This window comes from Cucurbita pepo, chromosome 2 (assembly GCF_057944985.1).
Source record: "Cucurbita pepo subsp. pepo isolate OVF chromosome 2, ASM5794498v1, whole genome shotgun sequence".
Lineage (NCBI taxonomy): Eukaryota > Viridiplantae > Streptophyta > Magnoliopsida > Cucurbitales > Cucurbitaceae > Cucurbita > Cucurbita pepo.
The window spans coordinates 5,113,723-5,131,990 of NC_141799.1; the positions used below are offsets into that span (position 1 = coordinate 5,113,723).

Below are 18,268 nucleotides of genomic sequence, written 5' to 3' on the forward strand. Positions count from 1 at the left end.
ATATGGGTAAATCTAAATGTTAAACTTGGCCGATGATAAACTTAAATTCAAAAATTTTAACAACAAAATTGTAGTTACTTTATTGAAATTATTAATTCAACAAATAATTATTCAAAATTACTCAAGTTTTTCTCAATAAAAACTCGCTTTGACACTATCATCAAAAGTCATTGCTATGCTAGGCTCGTGCCCACGACGCTAATATCAATCGATACAATTGTTATTATACGGTGCAAAAAGAAAGGCATAAAAGACTCCAAAAAATACAGAACTATAAGGGAATTGACCATCTCTTACATAGAAATAAGATTCTTACAAATATGGATATTATGACTCCCAATCGAACATAGCCTGTGATCGAGATCGATCAAACGCCCACAGGCCGATGCCCCCACCCTAATAGAGATTGGGAAAGAACAAGAGATATAAATAGAAACTGCATGAACCAAGAACAAGAGAAATAAATAGAGGATCACCAAGAACTTTCAAGTAAATTATTGACCTGAGCTGAACTGAACGTTCATAAAGTGAACTTCAAAGCTTGATAAAAGTTGTAAATGTCCCTTTTTTTGATTATCACATATCAGATGCATTTTCAAAAAGAATAGAAGATAAATTTAGCCAATTTTCTTTAACAGTTTCTAACATACTTTGAACCATGAAAGCAGAGATAAATTATCTCATGAGGCAAAACTAATGGGTTAAAACCTTGATTGATCCTCTTCTCCTCGTGGCAAAATGTTTAGTGTGGTTTTGGAGTATAGCCATCAACAGCAAAGTTTCTGGTAGCTGAAGGAATGGCTAAACGAATTCCATCAAGTTCAGGTTTTGCAATTACTTGACATCCCAGACGAGACCTGCAGAATCCCAACAAAAAGTTAATATCTACAAAAATAGGTTCATATATCATTTGATCTTCGGAAGCATAGTCAATCCTTTTTCAAAGTTTCGAACGTTTCGATTTGATTCTCTACGTTCCGAACTTTTTGCAATTTCGACCCAATAACACTATTGCTATATTTTGTCTTTTAGAACAAGACACAACTTTTCACTCAAATTATGAAAAGAAACTAATGCTCGAAGGTACAAACTCCAACAGGGGAGTGAACAAAAGAAATAAACAAAACATAACCAAACCAAACCAAACCAAACTACGAGTCAAAACAAGCTGAAAGCCAAACTATAAATCAAAGACCAAAATAAGAACTATGAAGGATACAAAAAAGTACTCCAAAGACCAAAATAAGAACTATGAAGGATACAAAAAAGTACTCCAGTGAGATTGTGATGTCCCACGTTGGTTGGGGAGGAGAACAAACCACCATTTATAAGGGTGTGGAAACCTTCCCCTAGCAGACGCGTTTTAAAGCCTTGAGGGGAGCCCGAAAGGGAAAGCCTAAAGAAGACAATATATGCTAGTGGTGGATCTGAGTCGTTACAAAGATGGATGTTATTTCTGAGTTTGCAGCTTTTTGTTATCTAATTTCAACAGCGTTATTGAATAATTCGATTGAAATTTGTTAAGATATCAGGGGTGGAATTAAAACTTTTGGTGAAATTAAATAAATGGTGTATACTCCAAAGATCAACGGATACATAGAAACAAATCACAAATTTATGCACAAGGAACCTACGTTTCTGTAAGCCCGAACGCCAGATCCAACATGTCATTCTCCTCATCCACTGGTTCTTCTAGCTTATTGTAGTAGCCCATATCCTGTGATATGATTTAACCAGGTTTTACACAAAATTCCAGTCTAGAAAAAAAGAGAGAGAGAGAGAGAGAGAGAAAGCAACGTACCATCACAATAAGATGACAAGTTGAACAAGCTAATGAACCTTCACATGCTCCTGGGATAAGAGTGAAACAGTGCTAGTGAAGAAGAAACTCAAGAGCCAGGATGCAATAATCTATCTAAGCTATGTAAAAGAAATGCTTAAATCATGAGAAAATGGAGGACAATGATTCAGCTTTCAAACTCCTTACCTTCAAGTTCTATATCATTTAAATGAGCAGCTTCTAACATAGTCATTCCAATGGGAACACTAATTTGCTGTTCCTCTCCATCTTTAAGGACAAATGTGACAGATATCCTGCAAATCACAGTTTCTGGTAGAGAAGAATCAACATTCAAATGCAGACCACAAAGGAAAAGCTTTTGAATAATGTTTTTACTTGGGATGTCAGCACACTATTATTGAAGGCCAAAGAATAGATTTTTTCAAGAAACTGAAAGATTTAAGAAGTGGAAGAGAATTGTCTACAAGTTCGACACTGAGAAGGATTACAATAAGGTTCACTAAGATTTTCTTAAGAGTATTCTCATGGCTGTAGATTTTGGACCGAAAAGAAAATCAATTGTATAATATTGGGGGGGGGGGGGGGGGGGGGGGGGGGGGAAGGAAAACCCCAATTGTATACTATATATACATAAAATCTTACAAGGTTTTACACGAGTAACCATATTGGTCCTCCAAAAAGTACGAAGAAGTGGCATTAATGTAAAAACTAAAAAGATGCTTCTGAAGAGCCACAAATATGTTTGGTAAATCTAAACTACTTCCAAGAGACTCTATTATCAACCCTATATCAGCGATGAGGGATGTCTCAACTGGGTTATTATCTACTATCTAAGAGAAAGGCACAAAAACTAGAACAGAATCAATGATTCAAAGCCACATGGGTCATACCCATATCATGCACAGTGCACCCTACACATTATTTTAATCAATGATAGTGATTCATGCATCAAAATCTTCTCATATATATGTAGAGTTAAAAGCTAAAAGAACTTACGTTTCTGGCTCACTCTCTTCAATACAGCTATTCTGAGGACCTGAGGTTGAATACAGACGCTGCCCCTGCCATTTCAAACCTTGAAGCACCTGAACTTGTGCTTGTGGCTGGAAAAGAAAAGGGAGGTTCTACAATTACTACAATGTAGTGCACGCATATCTTATTCAATAGTTAAAGAATCCTTTATTGTTATTAGTTTTCTGTCGAGTTCAATTTAGCTCTCGAAGCTATAGGCTAGATACGGCCAATTTATACTTAACTATGACTGAAGAAGAAAAAAGTGTTTAAAGACAAACATTTACCACAAATTTTGGAAGTAATATATACTTTATTTAATAATAAATTTCATAGCATTCTTTCTCACAATTCTAAGAGTATTTAATCTGAAGTAGTTTCCAACATCCAATTAAGATGAAATGATTAATATTTCTTTCCTATAGCAACCCACTTGTTGATTAATGGTAAGTACAAAAGGCAAGGCCACCAGAACCCCAAATGTTAGCAAAAATAATTCCTGATTAACACTGACTAAAGAAAAAGTAATTTACAAACTAAACTAGAGATAGAACCCCAGGAAGAACCCAAAAGAATGAAAAAGTTCCAACAGGGCATTGATTATCCTTTTTCTTTGATAATAAATTCCACTTAATCATCGATTGAAAGCACAGCTAATATTAAATTCTTACGCATATAACAAGCCATTAAAATAGTTTATCATATCCAATTAAAGGGAAAAAAGGAAAAAAAAAAATTGAGTTCAACAACACGTGGGAGTGAAGATTCGAAGCTCTAACCTTTTGTTCAATAATACATGACTTATATAGTTGAGTGATTGCTAAAGTTGGCAGTTCAAAAAAAAAAAGAAAAATTCCCAAAAGTTCATGTTTACCCACGAACTAACGTAGCTAAAGATTTAACCCATATCAGTATCAGCTATTTATTGTGAACTTGAGCAACCACAATAATTTGAATATTCAACTAAAAACCAGAAGGACAAACTTATATCAATCCTAGAATTTAACTAACCAGAGGTCGCCAGTATTTGAAAAAGGGCCCCCGAATGCAACTTGCTTTAGCCACCAGTAAAGACTGCCCTGTTAGAGGAAAAAAGGATCAAAAGAATAATTAGAAACAAAAAAAAAATGCTGCACCGCTGTAACATCATTGAATGAAGAAGCATGCCAAAAGAATTGTACAAAGGAACAAAAGATCATATTTATCTCTGAAACACCAAATCAAAGCATCGACAATTGTACTTGAAGATGAGACAAGAAAATATGAACTTTCTCCAAAAAAATCTGAAGTTCTTAGTGACTTAAACTTCTGTAATTTCTTAAGGGAACAAGTCCTAAACGAACATGACGAAATTGTAAACAAAACAAAGAACCTAAACAATTAGATCTCAACAATCTTCTTCCTTTTGGAACAAAGAATCAAACCCTAGAAATGTTGAAAAGCAAAGAAAACTCCACCATTCAGGTTCTTAAGATTCCTATAGTTAAATTGTGATTTGTGAAAGGGATTGTTAAAAGAAGAAAAGTGATGAGAAGGGGACTTTAACAACTTCTGAAAAGACGTTTTGTAACTCTTTGGTTAGTGAAATTGTATTGATCCTAGGAACGCATAACACTTATTTACATAAATCAATCTTCTTCCAGAGAAGGCTACCAAACAAAAGTACTGAATACTCTCGGTTCTATGGAACAGGAATTTGCAAAAGGAAAACCTATAAGGACACATAAACTCGGAGAAGGACCAATCGAAATGGTAAAAAGACCCTCATACTAACAATCTAGAGAACCACCAATACATGTCTTCCAAATTGATGTGCACTAACAAAACCATCAATATAAAAGTACTCCAAAATGAGGGAGGACAGCATACCTACGAAGAGCTCTTTCATCATCCGAACTCCATTCCTTGAAAGTTTAAAAAGCGACATGATAATTCCTGCTATTACAACACCACCTGCAAGAACATGCCAAATACATAATAAGGGATAGAAGTTACATCACAGAACAACCTTCTCAAATCTAACAGATAGCATGGAAAATAAATTGAACAGCGAAACAGAGCTCCAACCAAATTACCACATTCTTCAAATTTTACCAAATTACTCAAAGATACCAAATGTCTCAAACATCAATGAACCTAACCCCAGTCCTAAAGCAATCAAGAACATCAAATAATTGAAAATTTGACGCAATATAAAATGTGGAGCAAGCAAATATTTCCGGCCATCAACCTACAATGTGGGGTATCCCCAAACGATGGAGTTTCACTCTACAACACGCACATTCTTCAATCAAATGAAGCAATAAAGAGAAAATGAACCTACAGAATACGAGAAGCCGACAAAACAAACTTGGGTTTTATTTGGTGTCTGCAAACTATCAGAGACTGATAATGGCTTTCAATCGATTGAGAGGAGTGCTTTAGGGAGAAGACCTCAGTTTCGGGAAGGAGACGGAGGTGCGCTTCCCTCTGCGAGGTAGAGATTCAGAATTTTCCGTTCAAAATACGTCGGATTTTGGTAGGATCGAAACTAAGATCGAGCTGATTCCACAAATTAAGCCATGGTTGAATCGAAGAACAACGAAGAAAGAGAGAAGAAAAAAACAATCGGTAGTTGGCGTGACGGCGTGAGGTTGCAGCTGAGGGAGAGTGGATGGACGCAGGGTTTAAGTTTTTCCTTTTATTTTATTTTATTTTATTTTATTTTATTTTATTTTTATTATTTTTTTTTTTTTTTACATTCAACAAAAATATGAGAAAACAAAGGAGAGAGAGATACTTTTATCATAAATTAAAAAAAAATCATAATAATTATATTAATTTAAAATTTTAATTCATACTTAATTATATCAATTAAATTCAGGTAAGAGAAGGGAGATGTGTAACGGTTCAGATATTCTCGTTTTTGGGCTTTCGATTTCGGGCTTCCCCTCAAGCGTTTAAAATGCATCTGTGCAAGGGAAAGGTTTTCACACTCTTATAAATGATGTTTTGTTCTCCTCCCCAACCAACCTGTGACATCACAATCCACCCTCTTTGAAGCCCAGCGTCTTCGCTGGCACTCTTTCCTTCTTCCAATCGATGTGGGACCGCCACCAAATCTACTCCCCTTCGGGGCCCAGCATCCTTACTGGCATATCATCTAGTGTAGGGCTCTTATACCATTTGTAACGGCCCATATCCACCGCTAGCAAATATTGCCCTCTTTGGACAGACGTGTTTTAAAGCCTTGAGAGGAAGTCAAAAAATGACAATATCTGGTAGCGGTGGATCTGGACCGTTACAAAATGGTAGTCATAGATTAAAGCCGAGAGGAGAGGAAGAAAATGAATGGAAAGGTGAAGGAGTAAAGATAAAATGAGTTGTATTTTTTTAAATTTCGAAAGTTTACGAGTATTTTTCTCTTGATACACTAATTGTGATCTGGTTGTATCTTAAATAACCATACAAAAGAAAGTTATGCGACTTTCCAGCGAGTCTGTCTAATATTTGATGATCGAACAATGGCAAGGAAAAATGGTCCTTACGTCTTGCTTTAGTCTTTTGTAGTCCATGCACACCCTCCAACTCGTAATTCTCATTTGATATCACAATTATCCCTCGTTTCTTAGGAACACATTGAAAATTGGGTAGATTATTCCAACATCCGGTTACTAATCAAGTTTGGTTCGTGGAGCTTTTTAGGGTCTATTCAGATGACAAAGTACTAAAATATGGACTCCCGGGCCAAATAGATCAATAGAGAATTTGATAAGCCAATAATATACTTCCCACTCTTCTGTCTGTCATCTGTCAACAGGTATCGGTCACATCTGATCAATCAATCAATACACACGATATCTGTATGTAAATAAATCGAGATCTTTTTCATTGTGAGTAGTAAGTATTGTTTATCAGAAAAGAACTGAAAGACTATATATGGGCTAGCTCGACTCCACCTCTACTAGGGCCTAAGCCCTTGGGGTGGAGGTGAGCGTTAATACAGTTTCACACTATTCATCTTTCAGAATAAGGTCACTAATCAATTACGAGAAATTGGCTCTAATTTTGCAGTTTTTTCGTTTGCAGTACCCCAACGTGACACGAGTGTGCAAGGGGTTCTCAAGAATCCATTGGCCTTTTGACCTATCACAAAGGGTCTCGAAAGATATGGAATACCTCCCTCCTAGCTGTACATACGAATTTCATCGAGTACGGATTTTCACGTAATTTCAACTACTAACAAATTTAATTGACATACCAAAATACAAACAGTGAAAAAATTTGCAAAACAAAAAAATATAAAATGCCAAACCAGAAATGCACAACAAAATCATCTGTTCATTGGAGCCACCTTCTTCAGGGCATCTAACTTATTCTCAAATTTATCTGGCTTGCCCCCATTGACATGTTTGTGAAGAAACCCAACCTCCTTCATATGCCTCTAAGGCTACTTCCACCTCCAAGTTCAGCCATGGGTTCTGCTTAGAATCGATTCTACTTCTACCCATCTCTACCTAATCTTTCTCTTCTCCTTTCGCTGCCCTGTTCCGGCAAAAGAAGAAAGGTGGGGCTAAATCCCCCTTTTGGGTTAAATTTGAATTGATCAATGTCTTCCACAGGGCATCTATAAGGTCGCTTGTCGCAATTGTTTCGATCCCATTTGCATGCTGCATTGAATTTTGAGTTCTGGGTCATTGAAAGTTTAGTTCATGGCGCTCCAGTCTTCGATTTTGGGTCCGCCCGCTTTCTCTATCGGCACAAAACCCTTTTCTCTTCTGCATTGCTATCGATATAAGGCTGTACCAGTAAGGATTTTTCGGAGTAATAATCGGTACCCTAGTCTTTATTCGTCGAATTCTGTTCAATTTCGTAGTTCTGGAAGCATTTTGTGTACAGTTTATGAAGAAACTGATGCGTTTGCAAATGGAGCTCGTTTGGGATGTGGGGTTAGTGCGAACTCGAACTGTTCAAGTGTTCCTGAGCCGAATCGAGATTTTGTTAGAGAAATTGCTAAGCGTGGGGTTGTTTTCACTGCAATTGTGTATGGTGTGCTCGTTGTTGGCTGTAAAAATGTTTTGGCAACTGAGGGTGTGGTTAGTTTTGGCAGGGATGTTGTTGGGCAGGGGATATTGTCGTTTAGAAATGCGTGGCCAAAAGCGTTGTTGGTCCTTAAGATTTTCAAGGAGCAAGGTTTGATTTTGGCTTTGCTTTTAGGACTCTCTGCGTTTTTCTCTATGGCTGAGACTTCAATAACCACACTATGGCCTTGGAAGGTAATATATTTATTGCACTTCATTTATTATCGTTCTTTGAGACTGAGCCATTTGATTTATAAATGCAATTGTTTCTTTTGTCAATCAATTGCATACACCTGCTGCATGTTTCTTAAGAGCACTAAACAACCTTAACTATGTACATATATCTGCTTCTGGGCCCCTTTAAATGCCGTTTTCAACTTGGCTTTAATATCAATGTTGGGGATCTACTTAGAAAGCACTCCTTCAACCAAACTTACAAATTAGTTTGAATTATAATGTCTTGATAGTACATATCAACTTCCTGTTCTCGAAGGTTGTCTGCGAATTGAGTTTAAGCAGCATTTGATTGCCTTCACGCTTCCTTTACTTCGATTAGCAAATAGAGGTTTGGAAAGGAGGCTTGTTAAGACGGGTTTAGGATTGGGAGGGCCAAGTTTCACCTTATCGCTGCATTCTGTAGATGATTGGTTTCCTTTTGATTTAGGATGGAAAGTCTTTCCTTTTTTTTTTCCGGAAGTTCAACCATTGTGGGAGGAGGATCAAACTACTGACTGTTGAAATGGTAGTTGGTGTCTTATCCACTAAACTATGCTCGGATTGGTTGGGATGGGATATCTTTGACAAACATTTACGAGGGATGGACGGTTGATTCTTAAAGAAGATTGAAATTTTGAAATAAGTATTTCATTACCTTTCCTTGCATTAATCAATGTATCTTGTTAAAAAATCATTGCGAATTTCAGGAAGAAAGACATTAATGAGCTGTTTGCCAAATTGTGATACAAGTTAATAGTGAAAACGAATCACAAAGCTACTTGTTTATGCAATGCACATATGCTCAGAATTTCTGGACAACAATTCTCAATATATTTGGATGGCATATCACATCTCCTAGGAAGGTAAAGGAATTTTTGGATATGGTCTTAACGTACCACCCTTTCAAGAATGCAGAAGCCCTATTATGGAAAAACCTCATCATGGTTTCTTTTGGAATATTTGGAAACAAAGAAATTAGAGAATATTTGCAGAAAAGACGCAGAGCTACACAAAACTTTTCGACAATGTTGTTTACCAAGCTATATCTTGGTGTAAACTGTCTAATATTTTTACTTCCTATAGTTATACCTTCCTCATTGCAAATTGGGAAGGTCTTTTGTAAACACCATGGATTATATATCCCTTTTGTAAATTTCAATCATCAATAAAATTGTCTTCTTATAAAAAAAAAAAATTCTCCTATTACGAAGGTGCGAAGCACATTAGTGAATATAAAATTCAACAGTTGTGTGGATGACTTGTGCAGTGCATACCTTATATCTTGCTTCAAAGAGTATTATCTTACCTTGAAGCATATTGTGCCACCAAAAATGTTGATATAATCTAGAAATATATGAGAAGTGTAGTTCGACCTTTGATATTGTTAGAGATTTGATGGGGGACTTTAAGAAAATCATTTTATGAATATTGTAACATTTAATCAGTTCATGACATTGAAATTTCATTCTATGGTAAAAAAAATGTTTTACCTTAGAAAATCATCATACTCCAAAGGTTTCAACTTATTGGAGTCGCTTGCAAGCTAGATTCATTAGTGACAAATAGACGTGCTGTGCTATAAAGAAGATGCAAAGAAAACAAGGCATGTCAAGTAATAGGTGCTTAAATGATGTCTAGAGGACGACATTGATTATATTCTTTATGTTGCTTTGAGCTTGTGATTACAAGCTAAGCTTGTCTTCGTTCATGCATGCCATGTATGATTACCATGATTATTGCATTTTTTTGGGGAGTATAGATGTAAATGAAACTTATCGATTTTGTGTTCTAGCTACCAAGTGAAGTGTTATTTGATTATTGCAATTGTTTCCCTTTTTTCACAAATACCAATTGGCAAGCCTTGTACAATCTTCCTAGTTTTTGTATTTGGAGGGATGCCTTATTTTCTTGGTTTTGTACATTATTCTTCTAATGAATGCTTTTTATGTCCATATAAAAGCAGTTCTTTCTTCTGCCTCAGTGTATTTGTTAACCTTTCTCTTTGTCTCTGGATCATGTACATGGCTTATCACTTTAACAAATTAAGAATATAAATGGGTATTTTTATTTTCTTTTTGTAATTATACTCATTTTAAAAAATTGATAAGTTAATGGTTCTCTTTTGCTCCTCCTTTTTTCTCTATCTATCTCTCTCTCATTTTATTTCAGTTTTTAAATTTTAATTCCATATAGGTACGTGAATTGGCTGAAAAGGAACCTGAAGATGGTGTCTTCAAAATGCTTCGTACTGACGTTACAAGATTTCTCACGACCATACTTATTGGCACAACGTAATACTCTTTTATTATGTCCCGACCAATTTTATAGTTTTTATCAACTTGTTTTTTCTCATCTTAGATTCTGCTGATGTACTTAGTGTGGTAAATATTGGGGCAACTGCGTTGGTCACAGAGGCAGCAACTGCAATATTTGGGGAAGCCGGTGTTAGTGCAGCAACTGGAGTGATGACTGTATGTACAAATGCCCTATCTTGAACAATTCAGAAGTATAAATTCTGGAATTGATTTACTGATAAACATACCCACTCATCTACCTACCTATATGTATCGTACATGTATAATGTCTGTCATGTACCTGATTATTCAGAAAAATTGTTGGCAAGAAATCTAGTGGAATATAAACAAGGGAATTTCAACAAACTCTTTCAAATTCTTAATGTGGGTGTATTAACTTAAAGGAAGATTGAAAATGGTGGTGCCTTACGTTCCTCAAGTATGTTCTTTGTAAAATCAATGTTCTTTCAACTGACAAATACTAGAAGGACGTTGAACGAAAAAGCTGTCATTGGCAATTTGAAAGGGTAAGGACTAGAAGAAGTTAGGGATGGTTTGGATTTCTAAAAGACTGTTTTCTATTTTTTAGGAAAAACTCAGCGAAAAACCCGTTTGGGCATATGTTTTCCAAGATTAGTTTCTTTCCTTCATTTTTCTCTTAGTTTGTTCTTACGAATAACCTATTTTTTAGAGTAAATAAAGATACTTTTGTTTGTTATCACAATTCTACAGATAGTTGTGAAATATTGTTAACATTATGAGCCACCTGAACACGTTTCTTAATATCCATTTTAAAAACAGATTACGAGGCCAAATAGACCCTCAAAAGAGAGCAAAAGGAAATAAAAAATTGTTTACACTAATTTCTGATTTATATGTTGAGTAGTCTTCACTATTGGTTCTCAAGTGTAGCCCTTTATTTCTCTTATTTATCATTTATATTGAATGGGTAGGAGATTTTTATTTAAATTCGAGTTATCATTTGTCCTACTGTTAACATTGACATGGGCATCGTTTTTAGATATTTACATCTGTGTCTTCGATACTTCTTTTTCATTTTATATTTTTGGGTGTCTTCTTAATATAGAAACTATCCTAAATAAGCATTCTTTTTGCACAAATTCATTGGAGATTTGGATCTCTTACTTATCATCAAGGAGTGAGATTAATATGTTATCTCTTCCTATCTCCCTGAATTATGTGATGAGTTAAATTGAATCATTGACTGCACTTGTGGAGAATTAAGGGCTACCTTTATTTTACTTTTGATTCTTTATCAGGACAAGCTTAAGCATATCGACCATAATAATATAGCCCTGATAACGTACATGTGAGACAATTGAAAATTTTTGCTTGTAGTAGAGACTGTTGTTTTATGATTGAGGAGATGCTTCTAAACTCTTCCTTTCAGGATAAGGGTGGAGTTTTGTGCCACGCAGTTCATTGCTGCTCTATGGGTATTTGGCTAGAGGAATAGTAGAATTTTTAGAGGGGTTAAACAAATCTTGGGAGGAGGTTTGGGAGGTTACTAGGTTTAATGCATCTTTATGAGTGTTTGTCCTTTGGGCTTTCTGTCGTTATCTGTTTGGTCTCATTTTTTTACATTAGAGTCATTTCTTGTAGTTAGTTTTGAGACATCTTTTGTGGGCTATCTTTTTTGTCTGCCCTTAGACATTTTTTTATATTTCTTACCCCCCACCCCCCCCCCCCCCCCCCCCCCCCCCCCCCCCCCCCCCCCCAAAAAAAAAAAAAGGTTCATTAGAAATCCACTCCAATTTTACCTCCTTAATGTTGCCAGGTTGCCATTTTGCTTCTCACTGAACTCACTCCAAAAAGTATTGCCGTGCATAATGCTACCGAGGTTGCTAGAATTGTGGTATGTTACATATGCTTGTTCTATCACTCCAAAAAGTTTCAATGTTTATTGATGCTCACAAATTACGACATGGTTTTCTATTAACTGCATTGATTTTATTGCCTGTAGGTCAGGCCAGTGGCATGGCTTTCGGTGATACTTTACCCAGTTGGAAGAATTGTCACCTATCTATCAATGGGGATGCTTAAAATAATTGGTATGAAAGGGAGTAGGTAAGTTTCATGATATCTATGTTTCAATTTCTTGGAAGCTTCTGCTCACTGTTCCATCTAAGGCTGTAGTTTTATTGTAAAATGCTTAATCTTAGCGTTACTTTCACCTGTCTTAATATGTTAGTGAACCATTTGTAACTGAGGAGGAACTAAAATTGATGTTGCGAGGGGCAGAACTGAGTGGAGCCATAGAGGAGGAAGAGCAGGTAATGGACAGGCTTTCTAGGACATTCTTCTCTTAGTATAGCACTTGAGCTTGAATCTTGAAGTAAATCATGGATACAGTTTCTTGTTGACAGCATGTGTGAATCTCGACATCTAGATGGTCTTTGATACATTATACTGCAAGATTAGCTCTTGCTTTCTCCTCTTGTCATAACACAAACTATTTCAAGAGTATCAATGACTTTATTATCGTATCTCGGACTCTAATTTCGTAACTAATAAACATCTTAAGTTGAATTGAATGTGATGACGCTGGTTGTGGTTTCATGTGTCCCCCAACATATTTTTTCTCTCTAAATTTTTCGGACGTGCAAGAGAGAAACTACGGGAAGATATTGCATTAGCACTTAGTCTGCGTTAACTATAAAATTTTGTTTTGTGGATGCATAAGAGCAATCAGATGTCAGGAACTGGTAGTTTTGTCAGAAAAAATGAAAAGATTTGCCTCTTCTCTTGTTCGAAAAAGAAAAAAACTGGTATTTTAGTTGGAAAATTTCATCTTGATTGTTCCTTAGCTTGACTATGCTAAGGTCATTTTAATTAGGTTGAATGAAATGTGAACATTCGTTGTGCCATGTCTTCCCTATTGTGTGGTATCTGGGATAGTTTTCCTTGCCTCATGTACGCCTGTGACTTACTTAGTGTCTGGATATGCCTTCGAGCTGTACTTAACATTTTTTCTTTTGGTTTATCTGTGTAAAATGTTTGTTTTATGATGGTTCACTACAGGATATGATTGAGAATGTTCTTGAGATAAAAGATACACATGTTAGAGAGGTGATGACACCTCTTATCGACGTGGTTGCAATAGATGGAAGTGCCACACTCGTTGACTTCCATAAATTGTGGGTGACTCATCAGTACTCAAGGTATATTAAACTTTTGGGGCCGAGTCTCCGATGGCCTTTTCCCACAAATTGTGGTTTGAGTACACACACATGTATTTTAATTTTTTACTTCTTGTGGACCATACCGAACGCTAACGGTAAGAAAGCAGAGGATAAAAAAACTTATCTCTATTATTTAATGGTTTCTTATGTCTCCCAAAGTAGTTGTGAACCTTTATTTCTTTTATTTTCAAATAAACTAGACCTCTTTTTAGCTATTCTAATTCATAACTATTTGATTATCATTCTAGGGTACCTGTTTTTGAGCAGCGCATAGATAACATTGTTGGGATTGCATATGCAATGGATTTGCTGGATTTTGTACAGAAGGTTGAGTAATTTCTCCCACTTACCCGATCTGTCATCGATACAATTGCATGTTGTTAATTCACAGTGCAGGATTATAAACTCTTTTGGTTTTGAAGGGTGAAGTACTAGAGAGCACTACTGCCGGGGATATGGCCCATAAACCTGCTTACTTTGTGCCTGGTAATTCTTAACTCAAATGTCACTTCTTGGTAAAAATTGCTTATTTACAGGCAACAAATTCCACAGATCTTTCCAACAAGCTCAACAGTTCTTTCTTATGTATATACTGATGGAACCTCAACTCATTTTTGCATTCTAAATGCAGATATCTGATTCCCTCACTTCACATTCCTAGGCTTAAACATTCCAATGCTGGCACCCTAACACCCAACTACTGTTGTGTAAATTGTCTCTGCTAAATTTTATAGGCTGGAAAGTTTTGCTTAGTTCCTGTAGGTATTATGTTAGGTTGCTGAATGTGGTGGGCTTTTACAACATTTTAAAATTAAAACTATGTAATGATCTGAACTTTTTCTTCTTGATATTTCGAATTTTGTCATTCAGATGCTGGAAAATAATAATCGATCCATCCACGATCAGTAACTTGATATTTTGTCATTTTCCTGTGTTGAACCTCTAAGACATTGAGATATGAATGTAATGATTTTGAACTTTTATAAGGTTTTTTTTTAAAGAAAATTAATTTACAGCCATCTGCCTGCATAGAATAAGACATTGTTGCCTGGATTATATATATCTATATCGATATCTATACCTATGTGTACATGCATGCATTCATGTATATAAACTTACGAGTTACACGGCATTGGTAAATTGTGTGTGCGCTAGGGGAAGGTTTTAGTCTGCATGCAAATTATACTTGAGTTTAACCACAAGTTGGGAACTTCAGATTGTACTGCATACATGTTTTTGCTTTCATTTTCCGGTTGTCATTCCATAGTCTTCCTAATTATCATCATGTCAAAGTTGTTTATGTGTTTTCCAGATTCAATGTCAGTCTGGAATCTTCTCCGAGAGTTTCGTATCCGGAAAGTTCACATGGCTGTTGTGCTTAACGAATATGGCGGCACAGTTGGAGTATGTGTACTCACCATATCTTTGTTTTTATCTTATGCAATGATTTATGCTATTTTAAACCAAGATCGCATACAGAAATTTAAGGAATCCCACTTTTCATTTTTAACTCATATATTTTCTCCTAGAAGCAGTAGTCAGGAGTCCTTTTCCACTGCATAACATTAATTCTCACAATTAAAATCTTATTGCTATGGAGAACAGCTAGTAAGGCAAAAGTAAACGCAAGGAAATATCGATCTGTGGCCTGTATCCTCATGCTTATGTACTTGTCACATATGATGATTTGTTGCGTTATGTATTGACTCGTCTTTTCTTTATCATCTAAATTGATGGATATACAAGGAGTTCGGATTTCATGAACTACCAAGTTAAATGCAATCAGACATTGTCAATGGCAGGCACTTATGTGGAGTTTCTAATTTGGGTCTTGAGGCTAGCTTTTGTATGAGTGGGATACTTGAATTTTTGGGAAGGAAAGAGAATATAGAAAGAAAAGGTAGATAAAGGGGAAAAAGAAAAGACTGGGAGGAGGAGGAGTGTGATGTCCCGCATTGGTTGAGGAGGAGAACAAATCACCTTTAATAAGGGTGTGGAAACCTTCCCTTAACAGACGCGTTTTAAAGCCTTGAGGGGGGGGGGGGGGGGGGGGGGGGTGGAAGCCCGAAAGGGAAAGCCAAAGAGGACAATATTTGCTAGTGGTGGATCTAGGCCGTTACAAATGGTATCAGAGCCAGACACTGGACGATATGCCAGCCTTCTCGCTGTTCCCCGAAGGGGGGTAGACACGAGGCGATGTGCCAGTAAGGACGCTGGCCCCAAAGGGGGGTGGATTTGGTGGTGGTCCCACATCGATTAGAGAAAGGAACGAGTGCCAGCGAGGACGCTGGGCCCGAAGGGGGGTGGATTGTGATGTCCCACATTGGTTGGGGAGGAGAACAAATCACCCTTTATAAGGGTGTGGAAACCTTCCTCTAACAGACGTGTTTTAAAGCCTTGAGGGAAAGCCAAAAAGGACAATATCTGCTAGTGGTGGATCTGGGGCGTTGCAGGGGGGGCGGTGGAGAAAGTTGTTTAAGGGATTTGAAGTGTTTTTCCGGAGCTTCTAATGATATTTTTTTTAACAAGGGAGTAGTTTTTCCGGAGCTCCTAATGATATTTTTTTTAACAAGGGAGTAGTTTCTCTTATAAATGGGCCTTGTTCTTTCAGTGCAGTTTGCTTGTTTGTTGAATTGATTTGTACTGTTTTTCCTTATATTACAAAAGGAAAAAGAAAATGGGTAGTTGAGAGTTGCATAGTCTCAGTACTCTACTGTAACTCGTAAAATCGTTTCTTTTTAGTGAATATCTGATCTTTTACTTTTCAAATGGAATCAGATTGTAACACTGGAAGATGTGGTTGAGGAAATTGTAGGTGAAATCTTCGACGAAAACGATTCAAAGGTAAATGTCGCTGTCATTTTTCTTTACACGGAATGCACACCGTCACTTTATTTTCTTGAATGTGCCTTTTGATTCTCACAAGTGATTCTTGGCTATAGAAAACACCTGTGTTCATATTATTAGGTGCTATTATATTCTTATCTAAACTAAAAAGTATAAGCACAGCCATATTGTTCGTCATGCACTCGTGCTATTATGTTTTTAATGATTTTTCTTTTGTTTTTTATTTTCGAAAAACTAAAGGAGGAGATCCAGAAGAAAACTGGCTACATTGTGATGCGAGCCGATGGAGTATATGATGTCGATGCTAATACCGCAATCGATCAGCTCTCTGAAGATCTAAATATCAAAATGCCAGAGGTAATTTACCTTTTATTAAATCAAAATGCCTCTACCCTCGACCCCTTATTTCTGTTCGGTTTTTTTATGAGATACGTTTTCATTGATGTATGAAATTTACAAAAGGGATGGATCATGAGAGTTCCAAAAATTTTCCCAATTAGTCAAAATGATCGATCGTAACTATATGAAGCGAGAATGTTATAACCTTTACACCAAGACAGCAAAATAAATAAGATAAAAGAAAACATCAAAAGATTGTTTCTTGTTCAGAATTATTCTTTGATTTCTTTCCTTACAAAGGACCCAAAATAAGCATACGTTTTGTACAAATGTACCTACGCTTGTTCGTATACGTTTTAAATTGTATTTTGAATGCTTATTACTAAATTCTTACATATTACTTCTTGCCACTATAGGGTCATCAATACGAAACGGTGTCGGGTTTTGTTTGTGAGGCTTTTGGATATATCCCAAGGACGGGTGAAAGCGTTAAAGTGGTCCTTGAAAAGGAAGATGAAGAAGCAGAAGAGTCAAATTCTGAAAACAAAAATAAGAAGCAAAAACGCCTAATCTTCAATATCGAGGTATAATTTTATTTCTGTATCGTCTACAATTTCATTTGAGATAATTTGTTGGGAAGTACCAAAAAGCTTCGGAAAATCGTTCGGCCTATCATTTCTCAATTTTTGCAATTTTATCATCTGCCACTTTCATAGTTCATCTGCATATGATACCGTTTTCGTCGCTTCCTTTTAGTCAATGATACGATTCCTTAACTTTCATATTCGGATTTTAGTATTAAGCTGAGTATAGGCTGTTTAACATTGATTATTAATAACTACTCTTTGGTCGGTATCTACTCTGGCTGTTAATTGTACTTCTTTTTCAGCACTCTTACACTGTCTCGTTCGGTTTCTTTAATTTCGGAGTATTAGGGTTGATATGTTGGACCTTTATGCAGATATTAGCGGGAAATGCTAGAAAGGTTAGTGCTGTTCGGTTTGAACGGGTGAATGACGATAAAGGTGAGGTGGCTCATCTTGTCCCTAAAGTCATGGAGAAGAAATGGAGCAGTAATGGGGAGTCTGGTAGTGTAGAAAATGATAATATATTATCAGAGAGAGTTGATGACAGCCTCTCTAGATTGCACCAAAACGATGATGATCATAGCAGTGATAGAAATTAGTGAAGCATAACTCATTTTTGTTCCCTCATTCTTACAACACCATATAGAAGGTGAAGGATTACAAGCACCAACAAACAATAAACTTACGTTATAATGTTTCACAGATGAAGAGAGGTGTCAATATTTAAATCATCAACACAGTTTGTTCTGTTCATCACTGTTTCTCTTGATCCCATGTCTGATAAACTAAGATCATCTGTGATTTGAAGATGAGATTGTCTGCTTTCCAAGCTTGGTTGAAGGTATGAAGAGCCTTGGAATGGTGACTTAGATGGAAGAACTAGTTCAGAATGGAAAAATAAGCCAGTTTG

General features: G+C 36.3%; 2 protein-coding genes across 6 annotated transcripts; one reads left to right on the forward strand and one right to left on the reverse strand.

The window, feature by feature from the left end:
• Positions 1-107: 107 nt before the first annotated feature.
• On the reverse strand, positions 108-5,482 carry LOC111789108 (uncharacterized). 5 transcript variants are annotated; one of them, XM_087121338.1, is made up of 9 exons: positions 5,136-5,482; positions 4,682-4,765; positions 3,824-3,891; positions 2,798-2,904; positions 1,988-2,094; positions 1,802-1,851; positions 1,635-1,717; positions 709-857; positions 108-396 (listed from the first exon to the last, which is right to left on the reverse strand). In XM_087121338.1, exons 2-8 carry the CDS (start codon positions 4,737-4,739, stop codon positions 743-745), a joined length of 588 nt encoding a protein of 195 aa, XP_086977464.1. In that variant the 5' UTR covers positions 4,740-4,765; positions 5,136-5,482; the 3' UTR covers positions 108-396; positions 709-742. The 5 variants fall into 5 exon arrangements, with proteins under 5 accessions (XP_086977464.1, XP_086977463.1, XP_023525521.2 ...); XM_087121337.1 differs by having other exon boundaries at positions 108-436; XM_023669753.2 differs by lacking the exon at positions 108-396 and having other exon boundaries at positions 475-857; positions 5,246-5,482.
• A 1,640-nt stretch (positions 5,483-7,122) lies between these two features.
• Positions 7,123-18,111, forward strand: LOC111789101 (putative DUF21 domain-containing protein At3g13070, chloroplastic). The gene is made up of 14 exons (XM_023669745.2): positions 7,123-8,067; positions 10,282-10,379; positions 10,466-10,559; positions 12,181-12,258; positions 12,367-12,470; positions 12,595-12,676; positions 13,425-13,564; positions 13,834-13,912; positions 14,008-14,071; positions 14,898-14,989; positions 16,364-16,429; positions 16,673-16,789; positions 17,188-17,355; positions 17,733-18,111. The coding sequence occupies exons 1-14, from the start codon at positions 7,504-7,506 to the stop codon at positions 17,955-17,957; spliced, it is 1,971 nt and encodes a 656-aa protein (XP_023525513.2). The 5' UTR covers positions 7,123-7,503; the 3' UTR covers positions 17,958-18,111.
• Positions 18,112-18,268: the final 157 nt, after the last annotated feature.